This window comes from Sceloporus undulatus, chromosome 3, assembly GCF_019175285.1.
Source record: "Sceloporus undulatus isolate JIND9_A2432 ecotype Alabama chromosome 3, SceUnd_v1.1, whole genome shotgun sequence".
NCBI lineage: Eukaryota > Metazoa > Chordata > Lepidosauria > Squamata > Phrynosomatidae > Sceloporus > Sceloporus undulatus.
In genome coordinates this window covers 128071759-128094247 of record NC_056524.1, presented here as the reverse complement: position 1 = coordinate 128094247, position 22489 = coordinate 128071759, and the positions used below count along the sequence as shown (strand labels likewise).

Sequence of the window (22489 nt, the reverse complement as noted above, 5' to 3'; positions counted from 1 at the left end):
AGTTAACCCTTAGCTGATGTTACTAATGTTCAGTTCCTTGATTACCTAACTAGTCGCTTGGCTTGTTATTGACTGAGGCTCAGGGGGGCTAGCTCCTCCCTATATAGGGGCTGGTCTTTTGTTTATTGTCCCTGCCTACAGGAGCAAATAGGAGGAGCTAAACCCAGATTACAGGATGCCAGGACCCCTCTCTGCAGGAAATGAACGTGTCACGGTAAGTACCCAACGTTCCTTTTCCTTCTCTCATTTCTTGTCTTTTTCCTTTTGTCAGCTCCTGCTGGGGAAATAAGGCAAGTGCAAGCCAGTTGTGAGTTCAAGTGTAATGATAAGCCATGGTTTGAGATGCCAGAATTCAACAGATTGCAGCCTAGTTCACCACTATGTCTTTCCTTTGCTGTGGCAGGCTTGAACTTTTTGAGGTTATTGTTGTTTGAAGAGACTGAAATATTTTCTTTAAAATCCTTTCATTTTGTATAATCTCTCCTCCACTTATGCTCTCCTGTCTCAGACTATTTTTTTTGGGTCCATTCCTCTGCTACAGTTAAGCTAATTTGGCTGTTCGAACTATCCATCCAAATATAACCTGTGAAAGTACGTACTAATGTTAACTTCTGTGAGGTGAGGCGTGTTTGTGTACAGCTAAACATATAAAATCATTGCTTTTGCAACTTAAGTTAATATTATTACAGTTTTAAACTGAGAATTTTATATCTTACAGATACTGATCTGAATAATGCTTCACCAATTGGCAGAGAAGTAGCTGCGCAACCTGGCAAAAGTAATGGTATGTACGATATAATATGAGATTGTTCACATGCTCAGTGGAATGTATTCTCTATTACAGACCTGCACGACTTGACAGTAGGTAGAGGCCAAAATTAAAATAGGTTAAATTTCTTTGGGCCACAAATAGGTTTTAATTAAACATTAATTTATTAATTATTATTAATAATTAATATTATTAATATTAATTCCATCCACCTCTGCCTGCCCCTTCCTCCTCCACATGGCCCTCTCCTCAGGAGGAGGCCAAGCTGTGGAGGAGCCTTGAAGTCGTTCCACATCCTTGCAGGCCGCCCAAATACCTATGGCAGGCCACATGTGGTCCCTGGGCCATATGTTGTGCAGGCCTGCTCTATTATAAAGTAAGAAAGAGACCATTAAAATGTAGCCTATTCCAAAGAGGGATTTGTTTGTTTGTTTTAGTATTAGAGTTGATGAAAATTTAACCATTTGTGAGTTTCCATGAAATTGATGGGATGCTAAGAAGTATTGTTTCAAAAATGCATTTGTTATCATGCTGAAGAGGAAATGGGGACACAGGAGGCAAAAGGAAAAGAGAGAACAGTTAATTAAGGTTTGGCATCTGCTGTGCTTAAACCATGTCTTGTTATGATGGAAACAAGTCTAGACACCTTTAGGCTCATACACTGAACATATCTTTTCCAGCACAGGTTTCACTTTCATTTTTTATTAACAGCTGGTCATTTTGTCCAAATCTGACAATCTGGTCATTCTGAACTATGCCTTATATAAAACAAGAAACTACAGGGTTATGAAGCTGACTTGTTTAAGCACCCATATTTAGATTAACAGAAGAGAAAGCTTTCAGTTGTCTCATAGTTTTGCTGGAGAAGGAAAGTGAACTGTTTAAAAACTATTTGTAAAGTGTATCTTGAATAACTTGAAGATGCTGGATGTCTTATAGTGGCATAACTTATCCACCCTATGTTGGGTCTTATGACTTTGCCTTGATAATTCTTCTTATTCCTTGTAGCTGCTTGCCAGACTGCATTGTCTCTGCCTTTGGATTTTGACATGGAAAAAATATTAGGTATGTAATCTGGAAAAAAAATCTGTCTAGTTTAAGTGATCCTCTGTAGAAACATCTACAAGAAAGAATTGAGTTTTATGCAGAAGCTGATACTGCCAGTGATAATACATAGCTCTCATACATGATACATATTTTTGCTTAACATACATGATCTGCCCATTTTGCAGTTCTGAGGCCGCCCAATGTGCAAGCAGTATATGACTGAAATAAGACTTGAACAAAAGATATGTGGCTCATACTCCTATTAAGTTTGCTCTCCTCTGCCCTATGCATTAGCTCTTCTCTGCCCTATGCAGATTCTTATCAGTCTATATTGGCTTTCCCTGTTCTGATGCCTTTCACTGGTGCCTTCACCAGGGAAGCCTGGGCTATCTGATAATATAGTAATGTCCCTTATAGAAGAAAAGATCAGGCTGTGGCCTAGTTGCTTTGTGAATCCAGTTGAAATGAATGGGATTTTAGCACCCTAAATTGTACAAGGTTGTATCAAAGAATATTTACTTTATGTGACTGGACTCAAAGGTGGCTGGAATTTTAATGGCTTCTCCTTCATGCTTTGTAGGTTTCTTTACAGCAGAGGGGTTGGGAAAATGCAGACTGCCGGAACTTTAGTACAGCCCCCTGGTTACTTCTCAGCCTCCCCAAAACATTTGCCTTGAAAATGGCAAATCATGTTTCCAGAATCCTCTGGGGGTGCCTTGCCATTCAAATGCATCACCCCTGCAACAGACCTGTGTTAACCCAAATAAGCTGTTTAAAAATAATAAAATGAAATAAATGGTGGTGGTCTTGACATGGAAGGGAAGTTGCAGGGAGGCGTCAGAAGAGTGTGACCTGCCAAGGTCTGGGGAATGAAAAAATATTTATGTTGTTAGTAATAAGAATATTATTATTATTATTATTATTATTATTATTAACCTTTATTTATGAAGCACTGTAAATTTACACAGCGCTGTACATACAATCTTTTTAATTAGACGGTTCCCGGCCCTTGGGCTTACAATCTAAAAAGACATGACACAAAAGGAGAAAGGAGTGGTGGAGGGAAAGGGTAAGAGGTCCAGCAGTTCCTCTCTGCCTCCAAGGCCTGAACCAAGGCAGATGGACCGGAGGCAGGGCTTGGCTTCATAATGGATGGTTAATCTTCTTCGAGGGAAATATGATTTCTGTTTGTACAGAAACATTTGTAATTACATTGTCCCATTACACAGGTGAATATTTTAAAATGGATGAATTAGCTGATCAGTCTCAAGAAAACCTGAGTACTTCCTCACTGAGAAGAAAACTGTTTTTAGATGAGAATGGAAGCCTCTCCTCTGAGAACTCATCCCCTGCTTTTCACAGTCCACACAATGTTCCAGCCTCACTTGGAGTACTGTATTCAATAGACATCTCTCCAGTCCGCTGTAGAAGTCCTCTAAATACATCAAGCTCGGTAAGGAGTTGGCACAGACACTAGGTGATGCAAGTAGAATCCTTTTTCAGTATGGCAGCTTGTCTATGAAATGTGATGTCTAGTTACATGGATGTGAGCTAAGTTGGGCCTAGCTGGTATTATAGCAAGCGTTACTGGACTCTGCTGGAAGTTCCATCCCTCACTATTAGCTGTGCTAACTTAGATTGAAGAGAGCTGCATGGCAACATGTGGAGGGGTACAATTTGTCCACCTCTATCCTGGGGTGGAGGTGGGGAGGAGGAGCCAGTGTGCTCTAGTGATTTGGATGCTGAGTTTGAATCCCTACTCAGCCATGGGAACCCTCTGGGTGACCTTGGGCAAGTCACACACTCTCAGTCATGGAAGGCAATAGCAAACCTGAATAAATCTTTCGAAGAAAGCCCTAAGATAGGGTACCATAAACTGAATTTGACATGAATGCACATAACAATAATCCTGGGGGAAATCTGCTGAATGCTGGCTTGAGTGTGAGAATGCTATAAGTGATCTTCATTATAGTGAGATGCTAGCTTCATATTATATGTAACACCCATATTCTCAGATGAAGGAAAATTAAATTTATTGTGTTCCATTACGGCAGTAAGAGGAACCTGTGGCATTCCAGATATTTGACCAGCCCTTTTCACTTCCAGGCAGTGTTGTCAGGAACTATGGAAGTTGTAATCCAGAAGTATCTGGAGGGTTGCAGGTTTCTTAAGTCTGCACTACAGGTTTTGCTTTTGTTGCTTGCTGAAGTGGCTTCCAATCATGTGGATGTTCAGTGCATAGTGGATTGGCATCTTGAGCCCACTTGACATTTCTTGTGACATTACCTGGTAATAATTGTCAACACTATTCAGATCAGTGGTGTTAGTTCAGAATTGCACTCTACTTTATTCCTCTTTTGAGCAGGGAACAGTTTTCAGTCTGTATCCCATTTTCCATCAAGTTTTGTATCTTGTCGCTCTATTTTTCTGCACGTTAGCCCCTGCTTGATTTCTTATCTTGCTGTCATTTTGCTCGTTTCCAATATATTCTCAGTTGAATGTGAATTGGGTTCAATCCAAACTTAGAGCAGATCCTCTGAAATAAATGGGAATTAAAGTAGTTGTGACTAATCTGAGTTCCATTAATTTTAATGGCTCTACTGTAGCCAGAGCTAAATCTGCATCAAACCCAATATAGACTGCTGTGAGATTTTCATTCTGAGTTTTATTTTGCCCACACTGCAAGGAGCAGAGTGTTTGTCATGAGCCTCTCTTCAGTAAAGAGAATATTGGGCTGTATGCTGGCAATTGTCATTCTAAGAATTGTGTGGGTATGGCCCTACAGGTGTTGGACTGCAAATCCCATCAGGCTTGCACTCCATAGCCTGTGGTATGGGAAAATAGGAGTTGTAGTTCAGTATGGTCTACAGAAGTCTATTTTCAGTCCCCATTATACACTACTATATATTGCTGAAGCATGCATGTTCAGTGCAAAGTAATATTAAAGGAAGAGGGACGATTTAAGAAAAGAGGTTCAGATGCTTTAAATACTCAGTGCTTTTGAATCACTGTCATTTAGTTTTTTGGTTGTCTTTTGGTCATCTCAGGATTTAGTTTCTAAGGCAAAACCCGTACTTCTCTGAAATACGAAGTTCTGTACAATGCAAGTCAGATCTTATATCGATCAAACAAATGTGCCCAGCTTTGACTTAAAAGACTTGGGATATAAAGGATACCATTTGGGGCTTCTCATCAAAAATACAAATTGAGTTTCATTATTTTAAACGTAGATGCATTTATAGATGTGCCACTGCTTCTTAATCTTATGAGAATTTTTCTTGTATGTTGAAAGGGCCAGTTTTCCTCCAGCCCTATTCAGGGAGGTATGAGGACTTACAGTCTGGGCAGCCTAACTAGTCCATCATTTCCAGAGAGAAATCCTGCATTTACTGCTTCTCCAACTTTCTCTCCAATTGGTATTCAGATAAGAAAGACGCCATTATCAGGTATGTATGTAATTGTGCCATTTAATTCTTGAATTGATGCAATGCCATGACTTACTGCATATCCTTATGTACAGTCCATTCCGGACACGGACACACCCGCGTAAAGCAAAAAGTGCTTTGCTTCCAGCGGCTTCCGCGTAAGATGAAAGCCACTTATAATGAGCCTATGTATGGCATGGGCTCACTGTATAAGGTCTAGAAATTTTAGTCAAAAAATTGACCCCCAAAAAACTAAATCGACTTATCCACAGGTCAATGTAGGTACTGTACTTTAACTCACCATTCCCTGGTGAAAGGCAAGAGTGTCATCTGTGCTGGAACCAATGTCCCCCTTCTATTCTCTCATCCATCCAGCCTTTAGTCTGACCACAGTTATGCTTGCTGGAATTTTCTAAGGTCTTTGTTTTCCTTTCCTTCATCCTTTACATCCTTTGTTACATGCCCTTAAGGTTTATCATCCACAGGTCACTTCAAAATCCATAATTTTGCCCCCAAAACCTGCCCTCAGCTTATACATAAGGTCTAGTATATATGGGTAGGTAGGGTGGATTCTTTTTCACAAGGAAAAAACAATATTTTAAATCTGTGACCCTAACAAAGTTGATAACAACAACAACAAGGTAACCTTTTTCTTTCATTTTATATCCCAAAATATCTAACATGATTTGATGGTTCCTTTGCAGTATGGATAGTGAAGACCTATGAAGAGTTCTTGACTATCTTTACTTTGAAATGGGTTGGTTTATTCTGTGTGTCCCTTTTCTCCCAAATGCAGAACAAAGGCACTTCACTTTTCGCTCTCCAGACATGCCTTCTGTTTCAAATGCATGCCGATCAGCTCCTCCTTGCAGCATCAGTCCTTACACAGAATGTTCTCCATTAAAAAATGGCTCCCCCATGAGAACTGTGGCATGCCGAGGAGCAACAATGTATCAGACCTCCCTCATTTGCTTACCTTCTACTCCTGAAAGTTGCAGTGAAAAGCAGCCAGAGGTGGAGGCAGCAAGTGTTATGGCTGAAGAAAATCCATCACCAGAACAGGCAAAAGTCAACCTGCATCCATTGTCTGGAGATGCCTCCACACGTGGCACCCATTTAGTGGTTGCCCGAATGTCCATTTCACCAGAGCATTCTGAAGGCAACAAACAAGGTTTGACACTGATCCATGATCTTGATAGTTTCAAGGAAAACCATTTGGTAGATATGGATGATCCAGGGATGTTGGAAGAGGACTCAGTAAAAGGATCAGCTGAAAATGGTGGCATGCCAATAGCTGGCTTGAACTTTGAAGGATCTTGCATCTGTATGTCGCCTCTTGCTGAAAGCAGTGCCAGTCCCTGTGAGAACAGTAGTCTTCAGGTAAGTTTTAGTGGTGGGAAGCCATATAATGCTTTGCATCCCACTGCAGTCATTCAAATGTAGAGTGCTAACATCTTGCATGAAACACCTGTAACACCTTGAGTGGAATCCAGATTTTGGTATGTATGTAGAATCAGAGCTTGTAAGTAACACATTTAAAAGTAATGTTTTAACAAATGCCAGTGTCTTTAAAGTGTTGAAATTGTAACAATGTTTTGAGGAACAGTAATTCTAAGTTTAACATGTTATTTTATTAGACTTGGGAGGATATTTTTTCCCATTAAAATTAATTTAAACATTTCGGATTATTCATGTGTAACAATATCTTGTTTGTTAGGCTTTGGCACTCCTCCCCAGGCCAATACCCCCCAATAACATTTCTCCAATCCAATTTATTTTTATCAGGTGGATAGTGGGTACAATGGCCAGACTTGTACCAGTAGTCTTATGGACACAGTTGGATCTGAGATGAGTTGCAAAGAGAATGATATGCATCTTTGTGAGATTCAGAACAAATTTCATGTTTTCAAAGCAAAGGTAAGAGTGCCCTGGGGTTTGGAAATGTTTAACAGACTGGGTTAAAAAAGAAAATCTGCATTTAAAGGATCAATTGAATTGGTGTGATAAGATTAATTAAATCTTTAACAAATGCTTTTCTATGGCTGTGTTGTCTACTTGAGTTAGTAAAATTATAAAAATGGCTATTACAGGATGTTTGGAGTTCTATAGTCCTCATTTAGAAGGATTAGCAAAAAGCATTTTCACAAGGACTCGGTGATTGTTGGACATACAAATGAGGGTCTTGTGCCTTCACAGAGCCCCCACTAGAATGTTCTATAAATGAGTAGCCTTGGTAGGAATTCTGACTTTTCTCCTCTTCCTCCTCATCAGAATACTGTATTCATTTAAAAGAAATGTATAGTCAGCCCTCCACATTCCCAGGTTTCAGATTCAGCATAGATTTGACTATTCACAACTGTAGCTGCTACTTAACAAGGTCAGCCTCTTCACACACACCTTCCTCACCCTTCCTCCCAGCCATCCAAAACCAACACCATACATTTCCCTGCTTTGCCCAACTTTGCATCCTCCTCATTTCCAAAGACTTTCCCTTTGAATCTGATGTTTGCAGCCACCCCCAGAAGGATCCAACTTCTCTCTCCTCCTCCTCTCCCTCTCTCCCAGCCAAACAAAAGCAACACCATACATTCCCTTTGTAGCGATGGCTGCAAACACTAGATTAAGAGTGGACTTTGGAAATGAAGAGAACGCAGTTTGTCAAAGTGGGGAAGATACAGTGTTGCTTTTGTCTGGCTGTGAAAGGGAGAAGGTGGATCCATTGCAGCTGTGGCTGTTAACATCAGATTGAAAGTAGAAGCCCTTTGGAAATGTGGCAGAGATTGTGTTGATAGTTACAGGTGGTACTCTTGATGGGAGAGGACTGTTTGGCATTCATGTTGTGAGGGTGGTGGTTATATATTCATGTTTTTTCCCCATTTTTGCAAGGTTCCTTGGTCCATAACTCCTGCAAATATGGAAGATGACTTATATAGATAATTTCCATGATCTTTCACAATGTTCAGCTTTTCAAAAATCTGTCAATTTAGTGGTCCTAGCTTACTTTTCGTGACTGAATTGCATTTTATCCCCCAGAAGTTCTTTTGCATTTCATTCTTCACCATGCAGCTTCAGACTACATTAGGCCCGGGGCTTAAGTTGTCATCCATTGATCAAATAGCCTGAATGGAAGAGAATTTAATTAATGTTGCTTTTGTTATCTAGGGTCATTATGGGTTTTGTTTTTCTCTCTCCCTCACTTCTAGCATGGAAAAACCATTCCTAGATATTGGACTGAAAATGAACCTGTTCATCAATCCAGCAGCAGCTGTCTTCTAGGAATGCCCCTCCCAAAGTGATCTGCACATATCATGCTTCAGGCTGTTGTATGATTGTATGGAGAGTTGCACAGTGGAGGTTTGAGAAACACGTGAAAGGCGTGACTGGTACAATTGCTCTCTACTAGTAGAAAGCTCATTAAATGAGTAACATATAAAATGCAAACCAACATGCCCCAACTCCCACTTGAGTTCTTAAGTCCCTGATATTTGTTGGGGCTTGGGCCCTGGTAGTTCTTATGGAAAGATGCTGCTTCTGGCTTACCGTCCATTGGGTCTTGACTTGCACAAAAAATCATAGTGGTTGCACAGACACTTTGCAGATAGAGATTCAGTTGCCCAGTACCACCTTGCAGACTGGTAATAGCAGGCCACAAACTCCAGATAATTTCTCTGTTCCTGGGAGCTGTTGTTCATCTGAGCCAGGCATTAATCAGAAGTTTACAAAATTGTGCAGTCACACATACAGTTTGTGTATCCTATTTTCCATGAAAATAAGTAGTATCTGTAACCATTGCTCCTTTCAGATCTTTTGCTGAAGATTGTACAAAGAAGCAAATCCCTAGGGTTCAGTACATTGCTTTTTAAATTGCTTTTCTTTTTAAAAGTTTTACTACATGCACAGAAACATGCAGACCTTAAAACTGCTTTTTACAATTATCACTGAACTCTAGATAGCAAAATTAATGAATCAAAACCTTTTGTATTGCACTCTTTTGTTTTCTAACCACCTATTTTAATTATGCAATGAAATAAAGGTTTTTCACAACTGGGCTGAGTGCTGTCTCTTTATGACCCATCTGACAGTAATCAAGTGTTGGGGTGAGCTGGGGATCTGTTTTATGAAACTTACTATAAAGGTACTGAAGACTTTTGTAGAGTAAGCTGGCAGTTGATGGTTTCTGAAATACAGGGGGACTGAAAAGAATTTGTTTTTGCCTACTAACCATGTCTGTCACTTTCACACCTACAGTGTCACTGTACTAGTGGATATTTATTTCTATACTATGCGTTACGCAAAGGAGGAGATCCAGTGTAGTTTGTAGTTATACAAATCATAGGGATTACACTAGTGCATGATTTTTTTTCCCTACAATCCTGTTGGATTTATGCATAACCATTCTGGATGAGATGCTAATATGACCAATAATTACAAGTTATTAGCCCTTTACTCCATCCTAGCTGAACATGATGGGGGGTTGCAGTTCTACGTAAATAGGGAACATTTTCAGTTTTCTGGAATGATGTCAATTTAAGCTAAGAATGTGTTTAATATGCAGTAACTAAAATCACCAACTCGATACTCTGCTTTGCCCCTTAAACCTTCTTACATCATGTCTTCAGTTCATCTGAGGAAGCAGACTGTAATCCATGAAAGCCCAAATTAAAATGAATTGGTTAAGTCTTAAAAGCAAGATTACTGCCTTCCCCTTTTTGATGTTTGCCTGAGTCTGAGACAGTGTGACTTGCATGAGGTCACTCAGTGGGTTTCCATGATTGACTGGGGATTTAAATCCTGATCTCAAGTCACAGTCTTGTTATGTAATGAATTTCGTGCGTCTTTTTTTAATTTTAAGAGTAGCCTCTTGGCTATAAAGCAGAAACCAAATTGGATACTGTGGCAATACCTTTATCAAAGACCCAACTGAAAGGCACAAAACACATCACAGCTAACATTCAGAGTGTACAGATTTAACAGGTATTGTGTCATTTTAATGTGATTGTTTTAAATGTTGAAAACTATTTTGAATCCTGTGCAAGGATATAAATAAATCAGGCAAAGACAGTACCAACAATCCATACAGTTTCTCCTGATGAAAAAAAGGCTGTTAGCAGTAATGTCATTTGTGCCTTTGGTTTGGCCTAATTACAGGGTTGCCCCATTTTGAACTAATACAGTAATAATAATAGGATTTATTTAAATCTTTAACTACCTGAAGTCTGTGCTTCAAGTTCTCTCCTTTCCACCTGATTCACTCCCGAGATGGTAAGAGCTCTTCCTCCTCCATGAAGTGCAAAGAATGAGAAAAAGGGAAAGAAATTACTCTTCTTCCTTTTCCTCTCATTCTTAACAGTAATAGTGTATTTGTGGGAGAGTAGACAGCACCTTACACTTCATGTGGAGGGGAGGAAGGAAAGAGATTCATCCTGCCTGCTTCAGCCTGCCAAAATTTAGTTTGAGAGCTACTGTTGCTTCAGGAGCAAAATGGGAGGAAAGGTTGAGGCTATACATAACACAAGCAACTCGAAGTCTCTCCTAACTCAACTGCTGATCTGTTTCTGACTCTTCTCGTCGATGGCAGGAGAGGCTGGCACTTGTTAAGAGGGCACTAGCAAAGGAGCAGTTACTAAAGAGCTGAGGTCCACCTGCTCACGCTCCTCACTCTAAGTAGTTGTCACAGTAAACCTCCAGACCTTTTATAGCACACTGTAATGACTAGGGCGGGTTACAGACCGCTGAAATGCGGTGATCTGCTGCCACTGCCGGTTGCTGCATCTGGGAACTGCAGCAGCCAAACAGCGCAGTTCCCGGACGCAGCAAAGGAGCGCGAAAATCGCGCTCCTTCTTGCAGCCCGAAAAAGACGCCGTAAGGCGCTAGTCGCGCACTTGCGGAGTCACTTCCGGGGTGTGACGTGCGGACGCAGAGCGTCCACTATATCAATCTGGCAGCGGCCGTATGGAATGCCCGCCGCAATCTGTTACGGACTCTGTCCGTAATAGGAGTAGGGGCGTCTGGAAGAGACGCCCCTTTTTCAAAATGGGACTTCCTAAGGACGTCCCTTATGGCGGTGTGTAATACGCCTAGGCCTCCAATCATTTGAGGACTTCTTTAGGCAGTAAAGGGTTAAGCTGGAGGGACGTATATGCAAATAGTGACATCACAGTTTACGGAAGGCTCACTTGGCCAATCAGTGAGCAGGATCAAGGGTTTTTCTGGAAGCTTCCATCAGAAGGGGATATAAGGCCTCTGAGTTCAAGTGAGTTGGGAAACTGACAGTGGGTTGGAGAGAGTGTCGGAGATGGAGAGGAACAGTTCGAGACTGAGTCTTAGGACTTAGTGGGTTTTGAAGTAGGAATATATCAGGGTAGAATGTTTAGGGTTTTTTTATTACGTTTGATAGCTTGTATGAATATTCTATAATTACAAATATTGAACCTGCAAGACCCTTAAGATCTTGCATGAATTATATGTTTTGGTTCTATTTTGTTACTTAAAATAATTCCTTAGAAAGTATCAGCTACTCGACACTCTTTGACATGTGTCTTATCTCGGTTGATGCTTGAGTAGATCAGTCCCAGTATTTGTTAAGGGATATCCATTATAAATTCACTGGGTGATTTGAGGAAATTTAAGGGTCTGCTAGGACTAAGGACCAAGACAGGGCTGTTGTTTGGCTGCTTGGACCATAGGAGATCATCACACACATAATTGTGCCACACCACAATGTTTGAAAACCACTGAGCTAAGCTTTAACTTGATATTAGGGGTATTGGGCAGAATCCTTTTGTGAAGTCAGGGGGATCTATTTTTTATTCACTACACAGAATAGCTCTTGTCATCCTATGACTGGATACAGATGATAAGTAGTGGTTGTCCATAACATACATGGTCACTAAATTTCCCCAACTAAAGCAAATACTAAGATCTGTATAATGCAGAAACATCATTTAACATATGGACACTTAATGACTGACTGTAGCCCTGTAAAATTTTAGTATAAATACTACATCCACTTGAGTTGCTCTTTTTTTCCTTTCTTTAGCATTGTGCAAGCTCAAAGACTTTCTGGTTTATATATTTTTATTCTTATATACATTATCACTATTTCATAATAACAGTGACATGTGCTATTTTTTTTGTTCAATAAAAGTAGACAAATAGGACAGGAAGGGATAGATGTACAGGAGTAAACATCAGAAACAGACCTTTACTGCAGCCTAGAAATAAAGCAGGTCCTAACTCTGAAATCTTATGATTTCTAAGGTACAGAGCAGTTCTAACTGTCAAAGCTTAAATACAGACTATCTTGCATTAGGAAAATGTTCCATATTGAAACTTCATTTTTTTCTGCTTCGGTAGGCAGAACCAAGGATTCCCAAAAGATCAGCTTCTTTTTGTCACTGGGGCCTTTAATACAATACATGAATAGCATTTAAAAATTGCATTGTATCAGAATAAAAATGTTTGGACATAGGTACAAATCACACTTAACAAATTTCTGTAGGAATTTTTAAAATTGTATAAAAGGTCATACATGCTTTTCAAACATAACTGAACAGTTGAAAATGTATTAATTGCTAAAATGAAACTATTCCCCTAGCTTCTTCTTCTTCTTTTCTGGTTCACATTTACTGCTTTGTTGGCTGGGAACACTAATACCTGGTACCTAACAGAGAAAGAAAAATGGAGGACTCAAAAGACTGTCACAATTTATCAACCAACATCAAAACATACATATTTCAAAATCCCAGCTCTCAAGCTGTTCTTTGAGCTTCAAGGAAGAGGACCAAGATTCATTTATAATTTATTGAAAAAATGTAATTTTTACTTGTTTAAAAAGAACAATCATCAATCTAAAATGAGCACCCTGACAGACTCTAAGCCTGGGACTTACAGCTTTCCAGATGTTGCTGGACTGCTATTCTTCATTGGTTATGGTGGGTAAGAAATATGGGAACTGCAGTCCAACAACACCTGGGGAGCCATATGTCCCGAACCATTGCTCTCAACATGGAGAGTGGGATGGCACAATGTGCCCGTTATGTAGCCCTCTGGGATTGGTGTATTCACAGCAAAAAAATCTGCAGAGAGAAAAGGACTTGAGGTTTCCATGATAGACCAAGCTGTGTTACAAGGTACAGCTCATAAGGCACCCTTTGCACACTCTACACACACAGGTCTCTGATTCGCAAAATAATGAAGTGAATCAATACATATTGCGAACTGCACAATCCAACACTTTCCACACAGACATCAGATGAAATTACTTAACTGTTCCTGACAGGAATCTTATATAGGATGCAAAGTATTTCTGAGGAGGTACATACTATATGTAAAGTCGAAGGCTTTCATGGCCGGCATCCATAGTTTTTTGTGGGTTTTTCAGGCTATGTGGCCATGTTCCAGAAAAGTTTCTTCCTGATGTTTCACCAGCCACAGATGCTGGCAAAATGTCAGGAAGAAACTTTTCTGGAACATGGCCACATAGCCTGAAAAACCCACAAAAACTGTACATACTATACAATGCAGGAACCATTCCTAAATAGAGATGTACTGAACACATATTCCATCCTCCATTGTGACAGACACAGTTGGTTTTAACTTATACTGAAGCATGTGTTTCTTTTAAGCCCCCTTTTCATGCCAGTGGTATCAGATGGTTTACAGTGAAGCTCTTTCCGATGTCAAGTTAACATGAAAAGCCTGAGGTCACATGGGAGCAGCCTATGTGACAGTTCCTTTGATAAGACTACCCCAGCCAGAAAACAAAGCAACACCACAATTTTTTCACATGGGGCCTCCAGTTCCTCCTATCACCTTTGCTGTGTGAGAAGGGTGAGCTAATAGAAACAGAAAAGGAAGGAACTCAACCTGCAAACATGACATGGTTCTCTACAAATGTGACATATACAGTGGGACCTTCCCTTACCCAGGAGATCCATTCTGGGTCTCCCCACAATAAGGGGAATTCCATGTATACTCGCATCCCATTGCAAACAATGGTGTGTGTGCATGTGGAGTGCACACCATTTGTTTCATTGCTGTGCGGCTTCAGCGTAAACTGGAAGCCACATATAGTGCACCCGCGTAATACAAGCAATTTCTCCACTGGGGCAATTCTTCCCAGTGAAAATGATTAAGACTCAATCTTACTTTAGAACTTATAATAATCTATACATAAACGTAAAACTTGCTCCACTGGACAACTTTCATTAGGCTCTTCCACAAAACTGCTAATTGTTCATGTCATCTTCTCCACTCTTCTAAAAATTACCATTCTATTCTCTCAGAAATTTTATGGATAACACATTTGGGAAATTATGTTGCAGGAATTTCAAACACTACTTTAGGATTTACTTAAAACCATTACTGTGTTTGAACTTCATGCTGCCATATGATTTTCAAACTACTGATATCAGCAACCTACCGTTGGCTCTACCAAGGCCATGCGTATTTTCTGGTGTTGGACATTGGAAGCGTCTAACATGATGTTCACTGTTACTTTGTCAAACGTATGGAAAGTTGTGCCTTCCACAGTAAGAGATGGTATCTACAAAATGAACACCACATTTTTAAAAATCAAAACAGTATTACTTAACCAAGGTGTATTTCCCCCCTAATTTATATTAAGCACTCATTGAAGTCAGAAGCACATCTGAATATTTAGGAATCTCAAGATTTATCTTTTAAGAAACAGGCAAAGTATACCAAACAACCCAGCTGTGTGCATGTATGTGTATGTAATATATATATACTATTCAAATGATTGGGCCTCCAGTCATTGGAAGACTTCTGTCAGGTAATAAGGGTAAGCTGGGAGGGAGGCACATGTAAATAAGTAATGACATCACAGCTGACAGAAGGCTCACTTGACAAATCAGTGAGCAGCAGTGAGAGTTTCTTCCAGAAGCTTCTAAGAGGAAAAAGCCTCTGAGACCAGGTGACAGTTGAAGAGTGACAGAGAGAGAGGCAGAGAGAGAGAGTCTTCAGCAGTTAGTGGTTTCCACAGTGAGAATTCGAGATGGGAATGTCTCCCTTGAGTTAGTCTTACAGGTTAGGAAAACTATAGTGTTGTGCCTATAGCAAGGCGGCATAATTCAGGCAGATGGTCTATGCTAAGCTAAGACCTGTCACTATATTTCAAAGCCATCAAGGCCAGCATAATACATCAATATATCAGTTAGGTGACATTGTAGTAGATTAGAACGTTCAGGCCTTATTTATTATTTTTCTGGTTGCTTGCATGAAATGAATACTTTTAGAATTACACATATTGTACCTGCACGGCCCTTAGGTTCTTGAATGATTTATATCTTTTTGTTCTGTTTTGTTTAATTATAATAAATACTTCCTTAAAAGTATCTGCTACTTCGACATTCCTTTACACGTGTCCCAGCTCGGTTGATGCTTGAGAAGATTAGCAAAAAGTAGAACTAGAAGTCCTTAACAAGTCCCAGTGTATGTGAAGGGAAATCCAATACAAATTCACTGTGTGGTGGCAGTGTGATTCGAGGCTCTCCAGGGGTCATCTTCAACTCAGAAAGAAGTAGGAACATAGACCAGGAGACTCAGGGAGAAGCTAAGGATCTGTTGGGTCTAAAAGCCAAGGCAGACCTGCTGTTTGGCTGCTTAGACTGCAAGGGGATCATCACAAGTATATATTTATATATATTCATTTATATAAGATTAGGGTCAGCAGAATAAGGATGCTTTAACTCCAGCCAAAGCAATCTGACTTATCTCCTTTCAGACAGTTTAATCCATCAAAATACAAGGGCTGAATAACACCCATAAAACATATATACATACTTGAAATCTGTTTTTATCAAAACAATCTCAAGTTAAAAAGGTTTTACATTTGGAGAATTTGAAACAGATCAGTGGAGAAAAGCTGTTTCTAAATAATGCTTCTGGGTTTTGCTCTCCCAAAGTTTTATACTGTATTGCCATTTCAAGTATACTGGATTAGACTGCATGAAACTAAAAGAGCAAACTTGTAAGACACATTTTGCACAGTTCAATTTCCAAATAAAAGGAGTCTAATACCCAAATCAAGATGTTTTACCTCGTCGTTGTACAGCAGTGTTGGTTTTGGCTTATCCTTTTCTTCAAAGAAGACAGTGCCTTCTAAGCCATATTTGGGAATTAGAACCACAATGGCATTCTTCCTTACAAACAGAATATATGCTTCTTCATTCACCACATCCTTGCTTTTGAAAAATAACTGAGAAGAAAAACAAAGAAACCCATAACAAGTTCTGTTCACTTAAATCCTGGAAATAAAGAAGCTTCCTCACCCACATAATCATACCAATCATGTGAAGACAGACATACTGTACAATCTAGCCACAGTTCATGCCTGAAATAAACAAAGGCTTCACTCTTCCCTACTGGCTCATGAGAAAAGCAGATAACTTGCATTGGATTGTGCTCTATGTTCTTAAAATACAACTGGTCTCAAAACCTCTAAGAGTTCAATAGATAAACAGAACCAACCAGGAATCAAAATCTTGAATTCCCCAGTTGTTTATAGTGGTATATTTATATTTATGTGAGGAAGGAGGAGGCAGAAAAATAAGAGGTAGGAAAGCGTTGTGTTATGTATGTAAAAAAATGTATTCATGCTATGAAATGCTCTGTTAAAACAAAGATATTCCTGACGACCAGTCTGTAAGAACCTGTTTGCTGGACAACTGCTGAAGCTACGCAGATCAGATTAATTTGATTGGAGACAACTGAAGGCTCCATCTAAGCTGTTGTGAGCTTTCCAGAGAAGATATAAACTTGGGGGGCAGGGATTAACTTCATTTATACCCTTATCCCCTGGCTCAAGGAGTCCCCCAAGGCAGTTAAAAATAAAACTGCTTTAAAACTGCACATTAGAATGATAAAATTCTAAACATAGCACGATGAACAACCAAAAAACCATGGATTCCTCAGTTTGCATATGATTGCTGGAACCAAAAGACAACCATTCACCTGTGTGTGGAAGGTAACAGAAGCTCTCTGTGCATACTGAGCCATTTTATGCCTATAATTGAGATTGTTACACAGTTCTGCCAATTTATGTTTATCTGTGAGGTCAGGGTATGTACTGTCTGCTCCAATAGCCACAGCCAGCAGTCGATGCACTATAATATCAGCATATCTGCAAGGGAGGAAAAAAAAAACCAGAAATAAATGTGCCACTGATAAATAACATCCCATTCCACTCTGCGCCAAGCTACCTAAATATCTGGATTACATATCCAGACTCTGCAGCTTTATTTTGGTACCTTTTCAGTATCTGTCATTTGTTAAGTACAAAGAATGGAGGAAGAAATAATATGCACAATTTTAAGGTGTTAAAATTGATTTTACATGTATACTGTCTTGAGATGTTGTTCTAAGATACAGAGTGGGATATCATTATTAAAAAATATGTAATAAATAAATGTTGCAGTAGCCGCCGCCCCCACCCCACCCCCAAGAGAAATGCCCATTCAGAAATCATGGGGTGAACGCCTTGACTGGATGATGGCAACATCTCTCCTTCCCTGTCCTTTTACAATCTTTCTCCATTGTGCTATATGTTGAATACCTGCAGCAACCTAGAGGAGGTGATGCTGGAGCATGAGAAACAGAAAATATGTTCTTCCTCATACCACAGACATTTCACAGACCTGTGGAACTTAAAAGTTTTATGTACCTTTTAACATTACATGCCCACTTCATTCCAAATCTTTTTATTTGTTCCTGAACAAATAAGAAAATCTACATCATTCAGATTTTGCAAGAAGTATATGAAGACATACGAAGTAAGAAAAAAATCAGCATATCAATCATATTTATATACTTCAGTGTAACATCAGAAAGTGAGGTGTTCACAGCAACTTTAACAGTTGTCACTCCAGATGGAATTTGGTGGAATGTGATAGATGTGTTGCTGTGAAAGCCCATAAAAAAACTGGAAATATTCTGATCAAGGGAAGTTCCCACCAGTTCTTCCAATAGAAATTCTGGGGAATGGGCTCTAATGAAAGCTTCTCCTTTGCAAACTGAAGACAAGGTTCTACTCATACAAAATGACAAGAATTTTGTAATACGAAGGTTTGTACATAAGACAATCTGCAGTATTACAAAGCAGTAATTCCTGGGCATCCTGTAGACATATACAATGCTCAAATCCAAGATATACTTTTGCACGAAGTGGGTACTGTCATTTATGTAAAAGGAATATTCTGAGAAGCCATTGCTTGTGATAGCAGATTATGAAAAAACAACAACAGTATTTTCAATATTAATTTAAACTTTATATCCAGATATGTTGTTTGTCTAATCTTTAAAACTGTGACTGAATGAGAGTATTTGTCCACACAGTACACTTTATTTTACTTAGCACACAATCTGTGGCTTCCATTCTCATTTCATCCCTACTTCTTAGATGACAAAAAACTAAGATGCTTTTGCTCTGGTAGTATAGGGCACAGCAGACTACCTCCTCTGTTTAGTTTAGGATATATTCACAGTTTTGCTGGTAAGAAATTCAATTTTTTTAAATTTTAAAATGTCACAGATATGTCAAATAATATAATTTTTATTGCTAAAGCAGTTAAGTAAGTTTAGGTTTGATATAAAGATAAGTACTGGATATTTATCAGTCTTTCCCAAAATGTGTGATTCTTGAAATAAACAGATCTTTTTCCCAATAATCTGAAAGTTTTATATCACTAGACAGTCGTCAGACTATCTTTTAAAGAGGCTACATATATATTTTTATTTTGAAATTTTTCTGAACAGTACCTTCTGATTGGTGAAGTAAAATGTGTATAAATAGGTGATGCTAAACCATAGTGATGAAAGTCATTGTCCATTCCTGAGCAAAAATAAACAGCTTGCATCATACAGCGGGTAGCCAAAATACGTAACAGGGTGTTCAAGTATGGGAAAGACAGGGATTCTGCACGATCTAGGGAATCAGCCAGAGCTTTTGCAGAGTCAGTTTTGATTTCCAAACCCTGTAAGAGAAAATATCTTAGAAGTTTACCGTAGTTTACATATGCATTACTAAGTATATGCTGATACAATCCAGAATGCAAAGTATGATGTACTTTGAGCTCTTCAGACGACATGTGGTATTTCAAGAGTTATAAATCAGCTGCAAAGTACAAAATACACCTTAGGTACACCCCAAAGTACAAAATACACCCCAGAGATTTAAGAGAGTCTGTGCAGCATCTCGGAGTTCAAAGAATAGGTGAAGAAATTAAGAGATGATTATTCTCTGCATCAAATGAACCTATTTAGACATTGCAAGAGGGCCAAAATTCAGAAATCCTGCATATACATGGAAATACCTTCCACGGAACAAAGAAAGGCAAACCCCTTTATTACCCTAGAGAACACCAATATTCAGGAGCAGAACTGAGCGGGGACAGACAGACTATACAGGCTTGAAAGGAATCAATGCATGTGTGAAATACCATGAGGTAGTCCAATAAGAAATCAATTCTTTTATTTCTTTCGGTTCTGAATACCAAGAACTTGCCTTAGACTTTGCTGCCTTCACAAGGATGTCATAATTAGAGGGTGGTGGAGCTGGATGCTTTCTCAGCAAGGCATGCTCTGAGAATTCATCATAGATCTTTTGTGCTACAGAAATATTAGCAAGCAACATGAACTCTTCAACCATGGAGTTTGTTTCCCTGTCAACAAAAACATTACACTTTTACCAAGAGGGAAAGAAAGTGTATATCTGATACACTTGTTCTGTGCAAAAATAAGAACTTCAATTCAGATTACCTTCATCAAGAACACTTGTGCAAATTATACATGAGATTAAAACAATTCTTTTGGTTCCCACTGTCGCTGCAATTTCAAAGTCTCTAAAAAAATGTTCATGTTCATCTCTCAATGTGCTAAAGCAGGGGTTCCCAACCTTTTTGACTCACAGAGCCCTTTTTAAAATCTGTTTCTATGCCGGATTCCCTAAGAGGCCTACCCTATGCCTTACAAGTTAATGATGTTTAGGACTAGTGTTATTTTTTGTTTCTTATTCTTTAATTTCATTCAATTTTTATTTCTTTCATTTTCCTGGAGCGGCTGCAGAACACCTGGGAAGAGCATGTGAAGCCCTAAGGCAGTGGTTCCCAACCTTCCTGATGCTGCGACCCCTTAATACAGTTCCTCATGTTGTGGTGACCCAAACCCATGAAATTATTTTCATTGCTACTTCATAACTGTAATTAAATAGATGTTTTCCAATAGTCTTAGGCAACCCCCATGAAAGAAAGGGGTCCCGACCCACAGGTTGGGAACCACTGCCCTAAGGGCTCCTCAGAGCACAGGTTGTGAACTGCTGTTCTAGAGGACAGCCTGATTTATCAGCTCACTTTTCAGACTATTACTTGTTCTTTTCAAACACTGTTTTGTGATTTACTTCAGCACATCTCTCAAATATTCACAGATACAGGAAAATAAGTTTAGAGACTCATAATGACTGCATCTATACTTAATTTCTATTTATATCCATCCAATCTGTGATGTTAATGGCATCTGAAGAAATTCAATTTTTCATTCACCATTGCAGAACCAAGTTTATGGAGTTTTGGTGATTAATTCACTCCAAATTGACCTTATGGGATCAATGTTACTGGAGATTATCATACGGTGTAAGAATGGATCGCTCTCATCCTTAGCCCATCCTTATCATGTTTGCGCTTATCCTGTCCTTCTCCCATCAGTGACCCTGCCATTGTATTAACTGGCATTTCTGCTAATACACCATGACTGGGCCATGCCACTTCAGTGATGGGAGAAGGACGGGATAAACGGACAATTTTATCATGATCACGGAATAAGGACAGACATCATCTGATAATCTTCGCATAGTCGCACCATAAGGACAGTGTAAGGACAGGAGGGATCCATCTTTTCCATGTGTGATAATCTCTATTATTAGAACAATGCATATGTCATTCTGAAAAATGGCACATAGTTAATCAAACAGTAAGTCTTTCTGAATGCAAGTAGCAGCAGTTCAGTATACAAATTACTGGCTACAATGACTTCTGCACTGCTCTTGTATAGTGGGCCATGGGCGGTGGTGGTGTTGGGCAAAATATACCTTAAGGATGGCATAGAGTCCTCTAAGACTGTTTTTGTGAACCTGACAAGAGGAGGACAGACCACCTCATTTGGAAATGTCCAAAAAGTACTTTCTCTGTCATGTCCAGTTGTTTTTTGTTTTGTTTTGTTTTGTTTCTGTGTGGCTTCTGGAAAGTTGCTCTCCCTCTGAAAGATCAGATTCATAGCTTGGGGGTGCTCTTGGACCTAGCGCTGCTCCTGGAAAGCCAGGTGGCTGTAGTGGCCTGGAGTGACTTTGCCAAGCTTCAACTGGTGTGCCATCTGCACCCTTTCTTCGGGAAGAAAAATCTGGCCATGGTTCTGTTGGGATGTAGAGTCCATAGTAAAATGTACAATGTGGGACTTAATAGCAACAGGCCGGCCATTCACCAACCAGGGGTCATCAGCCAATCAAGCGCTGACTGGGAGGAATTTGAACATTCCCTTGATGGCTGGTTTTGGCAGTTGGCTGTGGATTCCGTTAGTTGACTTTGTGGCTTTCTCTGTTTGATGGATGGTGGACTATGTAGATGTTTGTAGATAGCTCTGTACATATTGGAACTTCTTCTAACAATAAAAGCCTCATCTGAGAGACCTTTGTCTACAGGGTTCTCTTCAGTTATTCTGGAAGGGGAGAGGTGTTTCTCCAGGTCACAAGCTGCTGCCTACAGATTTGAAGGTGGTGATCCTAGCACCGAACGTAGCCATGATACCTCATCACAGACTGCGCTACAAAATGATAACAAGGGATATGGGCCCAGTGTGCACTTCAGGATCTGCCTGGGCATCTAAGTGAGTAGCTGTTTTGTGAGCAGTTATCCAGAAGAGCAGCTAAAACTGTCTGAGGGCCGGAAAGCAAAGAGTTAACAGAAAACAAAAAGTTAAGGCGCTGAGCTGCCAGCCATTTTCTTATATTCAGCAGATAGTGAGAGCTGTGGAAGGCTGTCAAGGCTGAGCATTTGTATGTTTTGTTGTCGGCATGGATTTCATGAAGTTCCCAAAGTTAAATGACTCCAATTACAGCCTATGGGCTGTCTATGCCAAGGCAGTACTAATAAGAGAAGGACTCTGGGATGTAATCAAAGAAGGTTTAACTGTCAAAAATGCTGAAGAAGATAGAAGAGCCAGAGCTACATTATGTCTCAC

The 22489-nt window shown here is 39.6% G+C and overlaps 2 protein-coding genes across 7 annotated transcripts in view; one reads left to right on the top strand and one right to left on the bottom strand.

Annotated features, from left to right (window-relative positions):
* BORA (BORA aurora kinase A activator) overlaps positions 1 to 9287 on the top strand; it is a 17818-nt gene extending 8531 nt beyond the window's left edge. For all 5 annotated transcript variants that reach the window (XM_042456556.1, XM_042456555.1, XM_042456554.1 and 2 more), the window contains 7 exons: positions 719 to 784; positions 1778 to 1834; positions 3046 to 3269; positions 5109 to 5262; positions 6038 to 6621; positions 7027 to 7158; positions 8445 to 9287. In XM_042456556.1, coding sequence (XP_042312490.1) covers positions 719 to 784; positions 1778 to 1834; positions 3046 to 3269; positions 5109 to 5262; positions 6038 to 6621; positions 7027 to 7158; positions 8445 to 8537 — 1310 coding nt within the window. In that variant the 3' untranslated portion in view covers positions 8538 to 9287. The remainder of the gene's footprint in view (positions 1 to 718; positions 785 to 1777; positions 1835 to 3045; positions 3270 to 5108; positions 5263 to 6037; positions 6622 to 7026; positions 7159 to 8444) is intronic.
* DIS3 (DIS3 homolog, exosome endoribonuclease and 3'-5' exoribonuclease) overlaps positions 8887 to 22489 on the bottom strand; it is a 34241-nt gene continuing 20638 nt past the window's right edge. Inside the window, exons 16-21 of one of the 2 annotated variants that reach the window (XM_042456551.1) lie at positions 19767 to 19923; positions 19022 to 19236; positions 17219 to 17387; positions 16305 to 16463; positions 14667 to 14789; positions 8887 to 8995 (exon numbers count right to left, since the gene is read on the bottom strand). In XM_042456551.1, coding sequence (XP_042312485.1) covers positions 8930 to 8995; positions 14667 to 14789; positions 16305 to 16463; positions 17219 to 17387; positions 19022 to 19236; positions 19767 to 19923 — 889 coding nt within the window. In that variant the 3' untranslated portion in view covers positions 8887 to 8929. Of the gene's footprint in view, positions 8996 to 12301; positions 12906 to 14666; positions 14790 to 16304; positions 16464 to 17218; positions 17388 to 19021; positions 19237 to 19766; positions 19924 to 22489 lie in introns of those variants that run through there. The other variant, XM_042456550.1, reaches the window with a different exon arrangement.